At 40.5% G+C, this 19,049-nt stretch overlaps 1 protein-coding gene across 1 annotated transcript in view; it reads right to left on the bottom strand.

Annotated features, from left to right (window-relative positions):
- tnr (tenascin R (restrictin, janusin)) overlaps positions 1-19,049 on the bottom strand; it is a 60,592-nt gene that overhangs the window by 3,859 nt on the left and 37,684 nt on the right. The window contains exons 21-25 of the mRNA XM_041055472.1: positions 18,705-18,848; positions 9,710-9,840; positions 5,506-5,638; positions 4,588-4,739; positions 4,259-4,355 (exon numbers count right to left, since the gene is read on the bottom strand). Coding sequence (XP_040911406.1) covers positions 4,259-4,355; positions 4,588-4,739; positions 5,506-5,638; positions 9,710-9,840; positions 18,705-18,848 — 657 coding nt within the window. The remainder of the gene's footprint in view (positions 1-4,258; positions 4,356-4,587; positions 4,740-5,505; positions 5,639-9,709; positions 9,841-18,704; positions 18,849-19,049) is intronic.

The following is a 19,049-nucleotide window of genomic DNA, read 5'->3' on the forward strand; positions in this document are numbered from 1 at the left end:
TCACATTTTATTAACAGCCGTTCTCTCACACTTACACAGAAACAAGGCGGAGAATTAAAAAAAAGAAAAAAAAAAGAAAAGAAAGGGAATAGGATAATGATCACATATTGCACACAGCTACCCTGGGTTCTCTCTGTTATTACATCATCAAACTGACACTGTGTTCAGCATGATACTGGCTGAGGTCAGTGAGGATGGAGAATAGATTGCCCTCAAGCAGCAGTAAAAACGGCCGTTCTCAAACTGGTGCAGATAATAATGAAAGCTTAATTTCCATATTCTTTACTGCTGGCCAGCAAAGTGCCTCTTCTTTTCAGTTTGAGTGGATTTAATACCGATGTTTATGGGTCCATACTGTCCGGAATATTGCTGATCTGTGTGTAGAGGCAGTGATTAGCTAAGTGTTCACGATAATGGGGCTCCAGGGCTACGACAGTGATCTAATCTGAAGAAAGAAGACTGAAGGTCAAATGGTTTGAAACTGTAATTACCATCTATATAATAATACCATTTACTTTATGTAAGGATGCGTTACGGGGTTTACCCTACCATTACAAGACGTAGGTTTAGTGCCTACATGTTTTTACGCCAAATGAACAGAAAAAAAAATATGCAGAGTTCTCTACCACTCTGGAGAGAAAGGATCCTGCAATGACATGCATAGGAGACAATTTTTCTGGAAAAGGTTTGAAGAATTGGGGGAATTGGGGGTTGTCTTTGTGGACAAGAAAATTACATGTTCATAACATCAGATATTCAGAGTGAGTATTGCAAGAAAAGCAGGATTATTGACAGTAAGCAGCACTGTGCATTGTAATTTTCTCTCTTAGGGAGTGACTACATTGTTTAGTCCAGTTGAATCAGGTTCGTTTTCCCCCTGGGTACGATCCATTTTGGCAGAGCTGAACACAGCAATCGTACTTTTGTGTGGGCAGTATCTTCACACTAAGGTTCTAACTGGTTTGTTAAGTACATTGCGATATGTATGAAAAATATCAGCTGTTATATCTGTCAGAATTTTTTACTCCCTAAAATCAGTATCAGTATCGATTCCAGAAATCCAGTATAGGTCGGGCTCTAGTTTTCCATCCCATCGTGAATGAATTCTGAGGCACTGTATTTGTGGTTCACATGTTCTGACCTTGAACTACGAGGCATACTCTGTTTAGCCTGGACTTTGAGCTCAAGGTCTGACCTCGACTAACAAAAGTACTTTTCCTTCTTGATATTTGGGCTGATAAGACCTTCAGAGTAAACCATCTTCCTGTGTTTATTTTCGCTTTCGGTTCAGACACATCTAACCCATGAGCAGAGTGAACCTTGTCACATGACAGAAGTGATGAGCTTTTGTTCATTTGATTTTTTTTTTTTTTTGAGAGAAACCACACAAAGGGGAAAACACATCAAGCTTAGACACTCAAACTGAAGGTTTGACCCTTTGCACTTAAATGAGAACATTCGGGTAGCTTCCCGTAGCCTGGTGGTGGTGACCTTTGACGAAATTGATGAAACTATATTAACCAGTAGATCAGCGAACTAACAGGCCAGCTTCATACAGTTGTCTTGACATTTTGTACCGTGCGCTGAGGTTACCGTGTTCCCTGCTGGCATGTTATCTTTAATCTGGCATCATGTGGAGAGGCTTTCTCAGGAGCAAACAGCAGCTCTTGATGCTGCACACCCTGAGGTTGCATTAAGCTGCTTTAATGCACTGAGAGGGCAGAGTACAGAACAGGAAAGAAGAGGGGCAGAGAGGGAGGGAGAGGGGAAAGTGTGTCCTCAGGGGGGTCACCAAAAAAGTAAAGCAAGACTCTGGAGATGGCGGTGCCCTGGACTGGTATATGCTCAGTACCGGTGAGGGGGCAGATTATTGCTGATTCAGCTGAAGTAGAAACAGGTCAGATGAAATGTTGTACTCACTGACCTAGATATGCTCAGTCTTCAGATTATATTGTACAGACACAGCCATTAAAAACCTCCCAGATATGAAGCAAATCTGTGCTTGGATTGGTTTCTGCGTGATTCTTTTAGGTCTAATAAAAACAGCTTAAATACTCCTGTCACTTTATGCATAATTCACTATACTTCATAATGTGCAGTGTGCAAAGAAGATGGATTTCTCTCCTGTATAGTGTGTGTTGTGTCATCTGACAGAGATATCTGTCCAAAAGTTTTATCAACAATCTTTTGCTTCAGTGAGTAATTTTCTCCACTTTTCTTTGTTGAAATACAAAAACAGATGCATAATTCATTTATACCAGCAGACAGCAATGCAGCTTTTCCTGTTGTGATAAGATGTTAAGAGCTACCTTTGATCGCCCTCCCCATGGTGGTGTACAAAATAACAGGAACAGCTTACAAATATTATTCAACTCAACAAAACCACCAACTACAGCTTTTAAAATAATGTGTGAAACAACAAATCTAACATAGCCTTAACACAAAATTGCAAGCATTTGTACTGGATTGCATTATGCTGTATATCCCTGTTCATGATGGGCTAGATCTAAAAATCTCTTTATGCTTTCATCACTTACAGTGTGCTTAGTCACTAATAGACTAGAGCGTGCCACAGCTAGCTCGTGTTATGATCCAATATGTGACACATGCAAAGTAACAGCCTTCCCTCAGTTATAATGCGGTGATAATGCAATGCCATAAATTTTCCCCACAGTGTTATTTAACTTCTCTGATCAAAAAGTTCAGAAAACATTCTTCTCAAGGTCCTGGTTCACTTGATGAAATATTCATGTATTATTTTTCTTTTAATCATCTGCACCAAAACAATAACACAAAGACTGGCCCATGAAGAAACATGACTCATTTGCACATTTTCTAATGAATATAATTATTGTTTCATAATGAGATTTGAAGAGGGGGAGAAAAAAAATATTGCGCAGTCCATCAAAAACAGTGAGGATGTTCTGTTGTTTTGTCTTTGAATCAGAGCAGCGCTAAAAACAATTACCCAGTCATTCAAGGCAGAGATGAGCATTCAGAGAATCCAGTAATGAATCGGATAGACTTTTAGAAGTCAAGTGCAGAAAGATGAGATGAACTATATAAAAGATCTAGCAGCACAGTTCTCCATCTTCATACCAAGTGAAAAATCTTAGAAGAAAGAGTTTACTGCCTGCACAGGACAGTGGAAACATCTTTCCTCTCCATAAAATAGATGTAACAATGGAAACCAAGTGAAAGCTATGACCCTCTATTGATTGCATCTATTAAATCCACTTCAGTCATGGAGACAGCTTGCAGATAAAGAGGGTAATACGGCCTTCAGAAAACCAGAACATAGATTGAACAAAATGGGTGGTAGTTTGCAGCTCAATATCAGCCTCTAGCCTATAAAATTCTGGTGAAATATGTAAGGCGGAGTGACAGGAAGTTGAAGTAAGGCAGCAGCAAACCTGACCTTAACTTTGAATTATGTAAAACACCAATGAGTTAGTGAGTATCGTCATTTCAAAATCCCTTGATTTGATTGAGGGGGCACATTTTTATTTCAGCCCTGGAAGTAAAGCTAAAACAGTTGTTTTCGGAAATATGTTTGTTCACTTTCTTGTGAAGAGAAGATATTTACCACTCTCATGTCTGTGTGATAAATATGAAGTTGGAACCATCAGCTGATCAGCACAGCTTAGTATAAAAACTGGAAACAGGGGGAAACAGCTAGTCTGGCTATGTTAACTTGTTGTATCTTGTTTGTTTGATCTATACAGACACCAAAGAGTGAAAATGACAAATTGGGGGTTTTGAGGGGGTTTATGTGCTGAACCATTCCTGGCAAACAGTGTGACTTCCTGCAGTCTCCTCTAGTTAGTGACTTCATGGTGGCAACAAGAGTCCAGGACCAGAGCCAAACTAGCGGTTTACCCGTTTCCAGCCTTTGCCACTCTGTGTGTGGCTTCAGCTTCACACTGAACAGATATGAGGGTGGTATTGGCAAGAAAGCAAATAGGAGTATTTTTCAAAATGTCAAATGATTCATTTAAGTGTGTTTTAAACATAAATTGAAGCACAACAGCAATCTCAAGATAGCTGACAAGATCATTGATGTTACGTTAGGTGTTCGCTCTAATAATGGGGGTAACTGGGGCCAGATATTAAAAAAAAAATGGACATGGCGCTTGCTTTGCCTAGCACTTGTCACAAAAAGTGTAGTGGGTTGGGGGATAATGGCTTGTATTTGAAACTATACTATGCACATTTTTCTTAAATATACAGTTTAATTATCTTTTAGTAAGGGTCTTACCAAGCCAGAACTCATCCTCCAGGTTTCCAAAGCCAACCCGATAGTCACTCCACTTCCTGGAGAAGTCTGTCAGTCCATTCTGACGACGCTGGAACACCTGGACACCAAAGTGATGATACGACAAGATCAGAAAAATATGAACCAGTTGCTCAGACTAAAATAGCTGACATAACTGAGTGCTGTGATCACAAGGATGCTTAGTACAAAGAAGTTATTTTGACAGTGAAATCCAATTCCACTTTTCTCCCCAACTGTCCTCATCCTGACACATTTGCACATTTGACAAAAGTGCTATTAAAAGAGATGGTGTTATTTTCACAGTGACTTACAATCCAGCCTCCTTCGTCTGTGGTCATGTCACAGTACACCTGCACACCCTGGCTGGGGTCTCTGTTGATGTAAATGGTGTAGACGCTGCTCAGCGTCTCTCCATTCAGCAGGTGTTGGGCACAATTCTGAGGTGTTGCAAATAGACGACTCCCTGGAGAGGAGCAGAGGAGGAGTCGTGACAAGTCAGGATTTGCTTGTTTTATTTTGGTTTTTTTTAACTACTCCTTCTGACTTTGAAATGTATTAATAACTCATGCAAGATTCACTAATTACTCTTTATACTGAGAGTAGATTATATGAACTTGCTTGTACACAAACTTGCACTAAATTATGCACAACCACTCAGCTCTGCTAAGCATATTTGAGCCTGCAACTTTTGAGTTTTTTGGCTTGGACTTGATTAAAGTCATGAATGCAGGAGTTTTAGATGTAATGAGTAGTTTTACACTGGTATTCCTACTTTTTTGTGCACACTTTAAATACATCATTCCACCACTGCATAGCTCACTGCTATAGCTACTGCTTGGTCAAAATACTGGATATTACTTGTGGCATGTTCCCATGAATTCCAGGTGATTAACAACTTTATGATGTTCCCTATCCCTTGCTTTCCTGACACATCTGACACCCAATTACAGATTAGAGCAGGCTGTTCAGCTCCAGGATTGTAAATTACCACCCTGCAGGTGCAGCCTTGTGGGAACTTTCCCTCACTGTGCTACAGGGAATGGAGATGAAAATTGTGCCTGGCTTTGGGGACCCATTATTATGGTTACTGTAATGTGAAATGCAGTGCAAAAGAGAGGAAAAATCTGTGAGGCCAAGAAAACGCTTCCCATCAGAATCACTTTCCAAGCTTAGATCAAAGAATACAAACATGTCGTGTGTGTATGTGAGTGAAAGTGTGCGTACTGTACCTGTTGTGAAGGTAGTGGAGACTATAGCACTAGTGTCGAGTCCTCTTGCAGCCTGGAGCTTGACAGTGTACTCTGTGATCTCAGCCAGTCCCTCCAATCGAATCCAAGTGTCCTCTGCATCTAGGATCAGCTCCTAGTAAACACACACACACAGAGGATCAAATTCATTCACATAACACATACTGTGGGAGTTAAAAGATAATAGATAAGGAAATTGGCCTCTATAAAAGAAATAATTAAATGTGGGTTCAGTAAAAGCCACTGGGTAAAACCAAATTATTTTAGAATCCCCATAAGTTGCTAATAAAACACTGAATTGTACTTGTGAGGTTTATAAAGACCTTTAGCAACAAATAAATCTGCAAGCTATTTTTGTTAAGGAAACACTTGGCAACTTGGTTTTTGTTCCACTAGCACAATATTTTAAAACTGGGAAGAGAAATGGGTGCCAAAAAGGCATAGTAGGTCAATTTAGATATTGTATTAGTAACCACTGCCCTACTTCTTACCGCAGAACAGGCCTGCCTCTGTTTTTACGCGTGAAAAGTGACTGAGCCATTGGAAAAAAAAAAAAAAGAAACAAGAAAAGAGAAGGGTGGATGTTTGGGGGCTGGTAAGAGAAGGGGGGGCAACTAAAGAGAATGAGATAAAAGACTCGTATTGGACAGCCGAGCTGAGCAGCTGCTATGCAATCAAGAAACAAACATTTCTATTTTTGGTGAAAAAGTCATGAAGGTACCGTGCAGTTACTTCTCTCTTTGTTTTTCACAAATCCTCTTTTATTGAGCCCGTCTTAAGAAGCCAAGACGTTTGACCGTTTTTTGACATCAGTTTGTTACACGAGTTTCTTAGATGAGTCATAAATCCACCAGGAGAACGTTCAACTGATTAACAAAAATGTCAACTTGTCTATGTGTGTGCTTGTGTGTGTGTGAGTCCGTGTGCATGCGTGTTACAGTTTGGCCTGGATACACATTAAATATGAAGAAGAAAAAATGAAATATTCAGCCAGTTTGGAAAAACAATCACACATTTCCAGGCAATGTGTCCATGTGAATTATGCAGCGAAGCAGTTGGTAAATGGTGTCTCTCTGTCTCTGAGGATCTGACATTTTCCCACCGGGGTTTCAGGGTCAAGATAAGGTTTTTTTTTTTTTATTGCAAGCGAAACAGTCCTGTCTTATCAAGAACAATACATACCTTCAGAAAGTCTCTTTAGATGTTGCGTATGCGTGGTTGAGTGGTCGGATGTTTTGCGGATACTCGCCCTTGTCTGTGTGTGTGAATGGGGTGATCTTTATCACACCAGGCACGTGCTTCACCAACAGTGATAACATGCATTTACAAACTATTAAGTAAATGTTAATCAGACAAGGAATTAATCTCACAGCTACTTTGTGTAGATTATAAAAGTCCATTATCTCGGTAAGAGGGGAAGCAGGCTGAACAGCCGTAAGGCTCACCAATAGGTGGTTAGATTACAGCCGAGGTAATACTGCTGCATTTCATTTTTTTCAGACAGGCCTCAAATAGAGACAACCAGAGGAAAATCTCACAAGGAACACTTCAATCTCTGGCTGCGATAATCGTTTTTTTGCTCTGAGCATGAGTGGTGACTCATCTGTTGTTGTATGATATGAATTCAAAATGTGGCACTTGTTGTTCAGACAGCTTACCATGGCGAATGAAGGTTTGAATAAAATCTAGAAAAACATGAACAAATGTGGTGAAAAGACAAAAAAAAAGTGAAATAAAAGTAAAGTAAAATAAAAATTTTAAAAATAAGAAAATATTTTTTGAATAAATATCAAAGCTATTCCTTTTCCCCCTCAGCCTCTGAAGGGGTGCATCAGCGCCCACGTTTAATTGACAGTGGTGCCTGCATGCTGAGCACCAACAGGGGAACAAGAGACAAAGTGAACAACCTTGCGCTGGTAACTGTATCTTACATACAGGACAGACAGTGTGTTGCTAGCAGTGGCACTGAAGAGTAATGACACCACCATCTAAATGGACCAAAATGGCATTTTAAAAATTTTATCCTACTTAAAGTGCTGCAGTAGACTAGATTATTAGCTACCTATTTTGCATACGGAGGCGAGCAGTAAGGATGTCTCAAGCTGATCCTCAGGATGAGTATTCGGGCTGATCTGGGCTATATTTTAAAAGATCGGTAACGATTCTATCCAGTTGTTGCTACACTATATTGTATTTTGTCCACTTCAGCCTTCCAGTGATGCAGCAGGCTGCTCTCCTGACTGCAAACATTTCATGATATGTGAGTAGAAATTTAAGAATGTGAAAAATGGTGACTGACTCTTGTCCTGACACCTGGGTTGGCAAAGTACAGGGATTCGCTGTTGTCTCTCCTCTCTAATTAGCTGTACAGAAAACATTCAGGTAGCTGCTTCTTATTTTTAGCCGGCACTCACCGTTGCTTTCACCAGGTGACAAATGATAAAGGTGGCAGCTGGCAGGACGTATTAGCTCTCCCTAATAAATGTTAATTCTGAGAGTTACTGGATGGCACGCAAAAATTAAACTTGGCTGTTGTCAGGTTTGTGAACATTGTGCAGTCAGTGTCTGAACTTGTCAAAGACGGGTTATGAGATAAAAGAAGAATCACTGTGTAAAACTACTGTACAGACGTTAGTAGGCCGAGTGTTTCTGTAGTTCCAGCAGACACATGTTGTTCTTCTCTCCAGATGATCACTTCATATCAGTTTAATTTCAGGAGTCACTTTGTCCCTGGTAAACCTTTATCCATATATGGATGTATCAGTAATTTAAACTTTATAGATTTGAATCTGAACTTTGGGTATTAGGATTAAGAAGCTTGTGAAAAATAAGACGTGCCCAATTTAGAAGGCTACAATACCTGTTGTTTCAGTGTGTCAGAAAAACGATATATATATGTGTGTGTATTCTGTGTGTATATACATTACGCAGATATGTATATTCTAAGAGAAGAGAAACATTATCCAAACCTTATTTTAAGCTTGAATTAACATGCAAATTTATGCATGGAGTCTTGGAAATGGCATATAAAAGGCTGATTTAATGTAACTCATTTATAAAAGCCTTAATATATTTGTACAAATGTTTCTTTAAAAAAGAAAAAGAAAATCATCATCCTGGAAAAAGGACAAAAAAGAAGAACATGGGGTTCAACAGTGGGACCAGTGCTGAGAGAAGTGTGTTTGCTTTGGAAGCAAAATCATATAAAAGGATCATCTGAAGAGTTACAGATGCATTCTTTGTGCATGAGTGACACCCAATGGTCGACCACACCGCAGTGCCACACTTAAAAGGTCAGAGTGAGAGACAAACATAGACAGGTAGAGAGAGAGAGAGAGAGAGAGAGAGAGAGGGAGAGACAATGGATGAGTGAGTTTATTTCTCAGCTGTCCCTTTATAGGATCATGCCTCTACAGTGGACAGTGAAAGGGACAGTCCTATGGTGTGTGTGTGTGTGTGTGTGTATGTGTGTGTAAGACATCTAATTGGCAATAAAAGGAAGTCTTTTGCAGAACATCATGGAAAATTGTTCCAGTCAATTTGTTAACAGGCGTGCAGCATTCCACACAGATCTTACTAATGTGCTTTATTATCATTACTCATCCACATCAAAAGGTTTAATCAAAATAAACAATGTCTCTACTGAGGCACGTTAAAGTAATATCTCTGTTGGACAGGCAATTTCACTGTCGTTCCCTTGTGTGTGTGTGTGTAGCAGTCTGTATATGCGTGTGTGTCCCCGAACGCTCACACTCTCTCCATCAAGGGATTACTAGATAGAAAGATAAAATTTGAATTTTGAAGTGCCTGTCATGAAGTTGTGATTCTGCATTAATTTTCTTTTACTGAACATTGTTCAAGCCTGGTATGATTAGTTGATTGAATTGGCAAAATTTTCTACTTTACATAAATCCAGGAAGGAGTATCAGTGTATCCTACAGGACCTGCAGAATTAAGTTTCTATTTTCAGGTGAACGGATTAACAAAAGTATAGTTTATCTCCCTGACACATGTTTGCAACTGCAGACTGGATACTCAACAGGATTTCCAAACCGGTAGATACATTTTGTCTGCATGTAAACATACATGGAATTATAGTCCTTATAATATCAACAGTGTGTGTATATCTGTAGTGTGTGTGTGAGAGAGAGAGAGTTGAGACATGACATCTGTGTGTGCTACATACTTTACGGCTGCCATCCGCTGACTTGTAGGTGAGCATGTAGTTGTCAATTTCTGCGATTGGCGGTTGCCAGGAGATGAGAGCGCTGCGGTGATTCACTTCACTGGCTGTCAGGTTCAGGGGTGCGTCCATGGCTGCCAGAAGGACAGGAAAAAAAAATTACACTCAGTTTAGTTGGTAGCAAAAAATAATGTGATACAGTGATTCAGTTTGCCCTTTTTAATAAATGTGCAAAAATCACTTTGTCAGTATGGAGTATAGAGTATGGATGGACGAGGGGAAACAATGAATTTAAGTGATTTTTGCATAAGCCTGCAACATAATGTGAAAAAAAGTGAAGGGATCTTCTGAATGCACTGTATCTACAGTGTGGTGCAGCTCTCACATAAGGACTGTGGTGTTGATTTGTCTGCCCACTTGTGCAAAATATTTTCAGTTCTGCTCGGTGGAGAGAGTGACTGCCTGGTGTAGAAGTGAAGAAAATTGTTGAGGAAAATTTCACATTGTTACGGTGTGTAGAATTCAGTGAGCTACTGTACATGTGAATGTGCTGTATAGCACCCCTGTGCTTGACTTATAAAGAACTACCTGGTGCAGCTGTGCAACTGCAGCATATTTCCCTTTTAGGTTCCTGCAGTTTTGTGTGGTCTGAATTCCTTTTAACTCTTCACGTTCACTTACGACACTCTGGTGCTAAGTATCTTTGCTTGGACAAAATAATTTTAATGTGTTATGTTAATGCAGAGGTTATTAGGCAAAAAGTGTTTTCTTAATTTGCTTTTTCAGCATTCACAATTTTGGCTCCCAGAGGTTGAATTTATAACTGAAATTTTTAATTAACAGAATAGGCAAGAAAGTAATCTGGGACTTGCCCTCCTCACATTAGGTCATGTTAATTAAGGCAGTGGTGTCAGAATCAGGCCTTAATGACTCTGACCCACAGTGCAGCCAAATTCAGCTCTCACTCACGCTCTGCTCTCACATTGCACCTTAGTACGAGGTGTAAGCAGAAAGTTCTGAGACTGTGCCTATAACAAGTAAAAACTGTACCCGATTTAAATTTGGCCACCATTGCCATCCCCCCAACAGTGCTTAGCAAATCTAGAATGGCACTCAGTAGAACACATGCATCCAACAAGGTGATAAATGTTAAGGAAAGTGACTAAAAAAAAAAAAAAAAAAAAAGATTCTTTAACCAGATCTGCCTCAAGATTTAATTAAGTTCTTCCCATACCCCACAACCCTCCACCAAGTTTGCCGCAAACAGGTTCAGTACTTTTTGTGAAATCCTACTGAAAAATAAATAAACACACACACCCACACAGAAAAAAACTTGTACTTGTATCTTTGTGAGGACACTAATTGACATAATGCATTCCCTAGCTCCTTAACTACTGTGCTGAGCTGAACTCAAGGTCTCGTGTCCTGCAGGCTTTTGATCATCTAACAGTTAATGAAGTCAAGCTGTGGCTGACTCACTACCACGAAAGAAGTACAAGGCAGTGCTACCATCAGCTGCAAAATAATCAAAATGACTGCGGGGAGTTATGTTTAGACCTTAGAGGCATAATTAAAAACTGTGAAGTTAGACCAAGAATTTAGCCGTGACTGACCCACAGATAATCTACAGGGAGGGAAACGTATCATTCTGTGTTTGCAAACACTCTATTTCAACTCACACTTGTATGAAGCTGACTGCCCTGTCCATAGCAAAGCAATCAAAAAGCACTGAGTTGCTTTTCATATGTTGAGAAGCTTATTGTCCTGCCCTGGCCAGGTTTTCTCTCTCTGAACAGACCAGTAGTAGATAAAGTAAAACAGCAATAACCCAACAAAACCTCAGCCACTGAGGTTCATCAAGATGAATGTTATGCCAGTACTGCTGAAGGCCATCTTTAAAGGATTTCTTTACTTTGATTTTTTTTTTTCTCTTGCCACTTGAACCATAATTTTGATACTCTCAGTCTTGATCAAGATTCAAAGGATAAGGCTGACGCTATATTTTTCTTACTGCTGGAAAGAGAGGGGAAAAGCGACAGAGGTTCCCAACAGAAATCATGTTGCGATTACATGGTAAACATATTCGGTGTACGATCTTAAACCACATGACCAACGGGACACCCCCGTACAAACATACTTAATTGGATGTAAACCTTTTAAAAACTGTAAAGAAATTTATCAATCAAACTGCATGTATGTATGTAAAATACATAAAGGTTCTGACAGCTGAGCACTGTAGTTTCTATGAAACAAACCACACATTTGTTGGGGACTATTTTTAGCTTCGGATTAATACTCATTTGGTGTACTATTAAGTATTTATGACACCATGACAGTCTAAATAAGCTAGAGTTTGTGCATGTTTTCATGGTAATGAGCATGTGACCCAGTGCAACAATGTGGCCCATTGATATATTTTTAGTAGGACATGTATAGAGGTCTTTGGCACAGAGGAACACTGTAATAGGCTTTTGCTACAGAGGCACCACTTATAAGTAAAATCAATTAATTATTGGTTTTGGTCTTTGCATAGGGTTTGCTGATAATAACAAAAATATTACTAGATTTATCCTAAATTGTGAGAAAACCAACGCACATTAGATGGTTTGGTCGCCAGTAAAACTAAATATTACTATGGGAAGAGAGCTTTACCATCTTTAGCTTTTTAAGCAATTAAAAGAGAGAGTAGAAAAGATAAGTGAAAACAAAGCAAAGCGAACAATGAGACATTCTTGCACATGTACTGTGAATGTCTTCAATGAAATGTGTAAAATCTCTACATCAATAATCTCAAATTCCCACAAGACTCAGCAAGAAGAGCAGGGAGACACTTTGCCATGTTTAGTCACAGTTGTTAACAACCTCAAAAGCATTCAAGGCCTTGATCAGCAAGCCCACCCAAGTTTTACTGCACATTTCATCATACCATCCACATATATTCTTGGTCCCTGCACAGCTTTAAACAAGGCTTGATTATAGTGCCTTTGTTGGTACTTCAACCACATCACAAGGAGACTCACCTCAATTTCACCACCTTATATCATCCTTTTTGAGTCAATATCCGATCTTCCGACATGGTAGCAGAAGCATTGACATGCTATAACCTCATTTTAGTCCGTGATAGAAAATAGATGACCTTCTACTCGGAAAAATCAGTTTCCTGGAGTTGCATCATGACTCTGGGGCACATTGTCAGCCAGTTACCCAACAGCGCTCCGTGCAGGGGAGGCAGAGGTGCTGAAACAAATGAAGTGCTGTGCTTTGTGTGATGTGCAATCCAGCGTCACTGCTATAAGTTGGAGATAAAGACATCCACTGCAGGGCTTTCTCTTTCCCTGAATCCCATTGTCTGATTTCTTTCTGGCTTTTGATTCTCACTTTTTTCTTCCTCTGTTCTTCTCTCCATTGTGAAACTAACACAGGCTTTTACAAACAGCTTGAATTTTTTATCTTTTCCCAAGGACTTGAGAGGCCAAAGCCTTAACTTTTAGCTCAACCTCCTTATGTGCACACATATGGAACGATCAATGACAGCTCAGTAATTAACAGCACAAACCTGCCTTGATAACCTCCTGAACGATGCGGGGTGCCTTCTCTCAGAGACTGTGATAGGCAGATCCACATTGTGTGACAGGGGGAATGGGAGAGGACAGAAAGCAAGGAGAAAAAGAGGGAACAAAGACTGTTTAAGAGTACGAGGCTGAACAGTGCGCTTTGTGATAAAAGCAGCACATTGCAGCTTTTGCTGAAGTCCGTGGTGATGTGCCAAACTCCTCTCCTGCACCCTCTCGTCTTCATTGACTTCCTGTGCATCTCATTTCTGCTTTTCCTCCTCCTCATCCTTTGTCTGGTTCCTCCCATTCCCACATCAACCTGGGGTCTTCCTCTCCTTCACTCTCCTCCTTATCTCCATGTATGCTTGTGTTTCCCTCTGCTGCTCCTCTTGTCTTCCCATCCTTTGTCCACCTCCTTCTTTCCACCTTATCTGACAGGCTGCCACTCTAACTCACTCAATGTGGCTGAGAGTGAATGGAGTTTCTTTTGTTCTTGTCATCCCCTCATTTTGATGAGCGCTGGTGCTGCATTATGTGTGTGTGTAGGAGATAGATGAGAAAAGGAAGAGGCAGGAGGGGAGTTTTCAGTTCATAGAAATGGAGGGTCCCCCAACAACCCTCATTTTGCCTGTCTTTATTCTTCCCTTCTCTTCATTCTCCTGTTAAATCTGCCTCCTTGTCCTTTTCTCTCTCATACCCTCCCTCCAATTAAACCCTTGCATGGAGTGTGCCCGAGCAGGTGAGCAGGTTTCGCCTGAGTTCCTGGCAGCTCCGAAGCTCTGTCTTCAGACGCGGAGGTTTGAACAATGGGACTGAGATGAATAGGTTTGGCTACACCTAATGTCTCATTAACACACAGTGTAAACAATGCAAGAGGGAAAAAAAATAAATAAACATACACAGAGAAGCAGATGGGAAGGGCAGCATGGGCGGCAGCAATTTGTTCTAGAGAGGAAGTTATTCTATTGGAGTGGATATCACATCTCCATGCCGATTCGCAAGTCCATCAGATTTAATCACAGAGCTGCTTGGATGGATTTCACAGATGGAATTATGTTGTTCAAGCAAACACCTTGTTATTATCTTTAAGACGACACAGTTTGCTGACTTGTGGGCTGAGCCATTTGGATGACATGACAGCGTCAACCACTTTTCAACTGTGGTCTCTTGTTTAACTAAGTTATAGCTTTGGTTAAAGGAAAAAAAAGACCATGCCTCTATATCATACAGTTTCCTCTACCTACCTATGTAGGTGCGTCTTACCCCTGACTCTACCATTTGTCTTACATCCTTCCAGTCCAAACCCCCCTTTTCTGTTTCCTGTTGTTCTTCTCTCTCATTTCAGGAACCACATGGGGTGTGATGAAGCTACGATGCGTCAGTGAGATTTTGCCTCCTGAAGCTTGTGGGCGTGTTAAGCACATAATTTACATGCTCTACATACATCTTTTATTTATGAGGCATTAAACTGTTAAAGTTCTATTAGAGACATTTAGGAAGCCGTTGACGCTGACTGTCAGTTTTCTCTTTATGTTTTTTGTTTTTACATCTTTATGCAATGTGCTTCTGTTTCATGAGGGAATTAAAACGAGTGTGATTGGTTGTTGATAGGTTGTCGCTCAGAGATCACTGGCTTTAAGTTTTAACCTTTAACCTTTTCCGACTTCCATACAGTGCTGTGATGTGAAAGACTCAGGGCTTTTTGAGTCTCAGAGTGACCTGCACCGATCATTGATCTTTTCTTTTACATCTGAGTGTGTACATTTTTAAAATAGCTGCGGGAGTTCTGAGCATTTTACCGTAAAACAATTAACAGCACAGATTTTATGGGGACACCAGTTTTTAAAAGTACCTGTAGTAACTGTAAAAAAAAAAAAGCCTCAATTGCATGAAGAACTAAGATTATGTTCCTGTAATAGCAGCACTCTCAGCACTTCGTGAACAACTATCAGTCAGAGCTCAATGAAGCTGCCCGCAGCAAGGATCTCTGCTGCTTCAAAAACTTGCCAAGTACTTCTCAGCAAGTGGGCTCAGACACATCTGAGGGGAAAAAGTCCCGGTGCTGCAGCCTACAGGCTTAGAGAGACACCCATAGCAAAATCCCTTATTTTCCAGCCCTATAGCTTAAATATCAGCCTTTGGGGAACCAAGCTGTCTTACTCTGTGTTGAACTCTTGAGGCATGGAGGCCAGACAACAAAACAACTCTCAGCTGTGGTTAAGAGGCTTGGGAATCAACAAAGAATCCCCCCCCCCCCCCCCCCCCAAAAAAAAAAGAGGCTGAGGCAGTCTCGACCACATTTTGATTTGAGCCAGCCTCATATCCTTTTTCCTTTCGCCTATCCCTTGTGTGCTGTGTTTAGCATGCTGACGGAGAAACCCGACAGCGGGAACTTTGACTGATCCTTCACCCCTGTACATCATGCCTTTGTATGTGCACTGGTGCTCTACAACACATGGACCAGCAATACAGAGCTACAGAAGCAGAAATGCAGACAATAGAAAATTGCACACAAATGTGTATGGGGACATTTTCCAATACATAGTAGCATGATGAGTTACAGGCTTTTAAGAAAGATGGTCTGTGTTAGAAACAAGAAACGAAGAAACGAAGATGCCCCTTGGTGAGACATGTTATCATTAGTCCTGCAAAGAGAACACTAATGTGTGTGTTTCTTTGTGCACATGTATCTACATGGGTCCCCATAGAACACAGCTGTGTGAATACTACTAACTGTGTATAATGCATGTGTACTGGGAGGCAGGCACTAACAGTGTTAATAAATTTGATATTTGCCCAAAGGTGGCACTAGATTAAGCTCAGGATTATAATTCATTGTTCCTTTATTAAATTTAGGTCCTCAATGAAATGAGGTGAAACTTATGAGCAGTATATTTGAATTTGATTCTAAAATATTAATGTTATCTTTTTTTAAAGGCCCTAATCTAGGACAACATAAAAATATATAGTAGGAAATACAAATACTGTAGATTCAGCTATATTAATATGTACATGACACTTGTCTCTCCTACTTGGAGGATCTACTTGTCCTCCAAGTGGGTCTACATGTCTACTCTATCCAGTCTCATTTCTACCAAAATGGAATGGCAAGAATAAATTTAGTCTACTCCACTCAGAGGAGGAAAGCAACAAAGGCAAGCACCCAACCGTTTGCTTGATTCAATACGACATGGTGTTCAAAACAAAAATCCTTGTGCTCTTTGCTCTCTCCGTGGCGTTGCTTATGAGAGAGACTAACCAGGGTAGAAATGCACGTTTCTTTTTTTCTCTTCTTTTGTTCTCTTGAGAAGCTGAGGTACATGATGCACTCGGCAGAGCATCTGTTTCCAAATTAGAATCACCTTAAACTGCCAAGAACATTTGTTTATGTATGAGTTACTATATGCACGTACAGCATTGACATGGTTGCAGGTACACCTAATTTTCCTGAGCCCCATTTATGTTTTGGTGTCTCTGCAGCCCTGCTCTCATCCGTTGTCAGAGTTTGTTTCTGTTTCAAGCCGTTCGTCTCTGCTGCAGAGCAGGACAGGTAGCTCTGGTACTCCTTGGGGGATATGAACTCCTGCTGACTGAAAAGTTTTTGGTTTTTTTTTGTTTTTTACTCCGTAGGAACTCTAGAAAAAATAAAGTTTACAGAGCTGCAACTCAGCTAAACTGGAACAATTCCTTCACCCATAACTTTCCTCTCAATGGAGCTGCTGATAAAGGTGAATATAATTAAAGAGGTGGATCACCTGGAGGTGAACCAGACAAAAGCCATACAGAGTTTATGAGTTTAATCTCATAACAGCTTGAGTGTGTCTAGCAAGTAGGAGTGGGAATTGAGAACCAGTTCCAAATTGCCCAAACCCTTGGCAGTGGTATGCCTCCGAGTGTATCAGTTCCATTTATTGATGCCGGCATGACTTTCTGACAGTTGCGATTTGTAAAACAGTGAAGTGAAACTTGCATCTATGCTGCTGGAAACTTGCAACAAGAAGGAACCATGGTGTGGCTTCATTTTACAAAGAAAGATGACAATCGTGAAAACACCTGCAATATGCTGTAACATGGACTTAAATTCCAGGAAAACCATGCATTAAACACTTGCATGAGAGCCACGGCTTCCCAACTAAGCAGCCTGTCTCATAACATAAGAGCCATGAAGGCATTGGAAGAAGATAGTTAGAGGCCGAACATTCCTTCCCAGGAAACGTTCTGCTCACCAGTTAAATGTAAAAACTGTTGATAAATAAGATCATTGTCAGTGGTGTGGTGGTACTCCAGCTACTGAAAGCCTTGCCTAGGCAAAAACAGTATACAGGAAACCTGAGCTCAAAACAGAAAACCGGTGTCAACAAAAACAGGAAATGCCACAAACTAAGTTAATCACTTGAATAAAGTCTGATTGATTGACTGATTGGGACATTACCATCCAATAAAGCATGCAGAGTACAAGCACTAATTAGATGTATCCCCTAGAACAAATCTACTGCTAGACTGGGAGGGAATTTAAAGCTTATGGTTATCTGTTCAACAGAAACAACTTACTTTCTGCTGTGACATTGTCACGGCCCAGGTAGTAGTGGAGAAATGATTTGTTGTTATGTCTAGAGAAATGAATTAACACTGCCTTGTGGCTAAACCAGCCAGGTGTTCTCTGGAGCGTTAACAACCATGCACTGACTTTGTTTCAGTTCATTAGGGTTAACATATAAACACAGACAGAAACCAAACCAAATCACTTCACGGATGAGGGTTATTATTGTTTATCCATCACGGTCTCAACAAATGAGTTACTTGCGGCTCTGCAGCTTTAACTTCCTTGTGTTTGTCCTTCTTCCTTTCTGTGTCTGTCTCTGACAGACTCATATTAGATAAGACTCGCTTTTTTTATGATCAGCAGCTAATCAAAATAAATATATTACCATGACAATATATACCAACTGATATGAAAAGAATTATTGTGCTAAATTATTTTGCTACATTGCCCAGCCCTGCATCCATCTGTCCAATTTACTGTGACTTTTACAGGTTAGTCTTGGTGGTGGTGATTTACTGGAGTGGCACATAAACACTGGTTTTATTTTTTCTTTGTATGACATGCTTCTGTTGTTTGAGCTACACTTTATTAATCCCCTGGGAGAAATGCAACCCATGTATTCAACTCATTCTAACTACTTTCCCACAACAATGTGTAGCCACTGCCCTTGGTCAAGGACAATGGCAGGATAATTGCTAATTAACAGGCATATTTTTTGGTGTGAATGAAACCGAGCATCAAGAGGAAACCTATGCAAGCACAGTGAGAACATTTAAATTCCACACTGAAAGGACTCCAGTCAGGCCTGGAGGAGTGTCCTGCTGAGAGGCAACAGCGATCGCCACTGAGTCACCATGCCGCCCACCGTACCCAGACCAGCTAAATAAAAATGAACACGTACGTGTTTGGAAGTTAGTGATGACTGTGCCGCTGGTGAGGGGTCCTTTGGTGGCATAGAGGGCCACAGAGTAGGCGGTGCTTGGCTTAAGGTTGGACAGCTGGTGCTCCTGCTTGTTGCCTTCCACAAGTAAAGTATCAGCTGTCACTGAAAAACAGAAGTAAAACACACACAAGGTTTATATGTTTACTACATTTACACCATCCCACACATCTTCTGTTCTCAGTCTTGTGTAAATAGATTACATTAAATCTCTTTGAAAATGCACCCCGGCATGGAAAAACGGCTGATTTGAATCTCAAAGCCTACACTGTTTAACCACCTTTGGGGCCCTTTTTCAATTCAGAG

Source organism: Toxotes jaculatrix, chromosome 14 (genome assembly GCF_017976425.1).
Source record: "Toxotes jaculatrix isolate fToxJac2 chromosome 14, fToxJac2.pri, whole genome shotgun sequence".
NCBI classification, from domain to species: Eukaryota; Metazoa; Chordata; class Actinopteri; family Toxotidae; genus Toxotes; species Toxotes jaculatrix.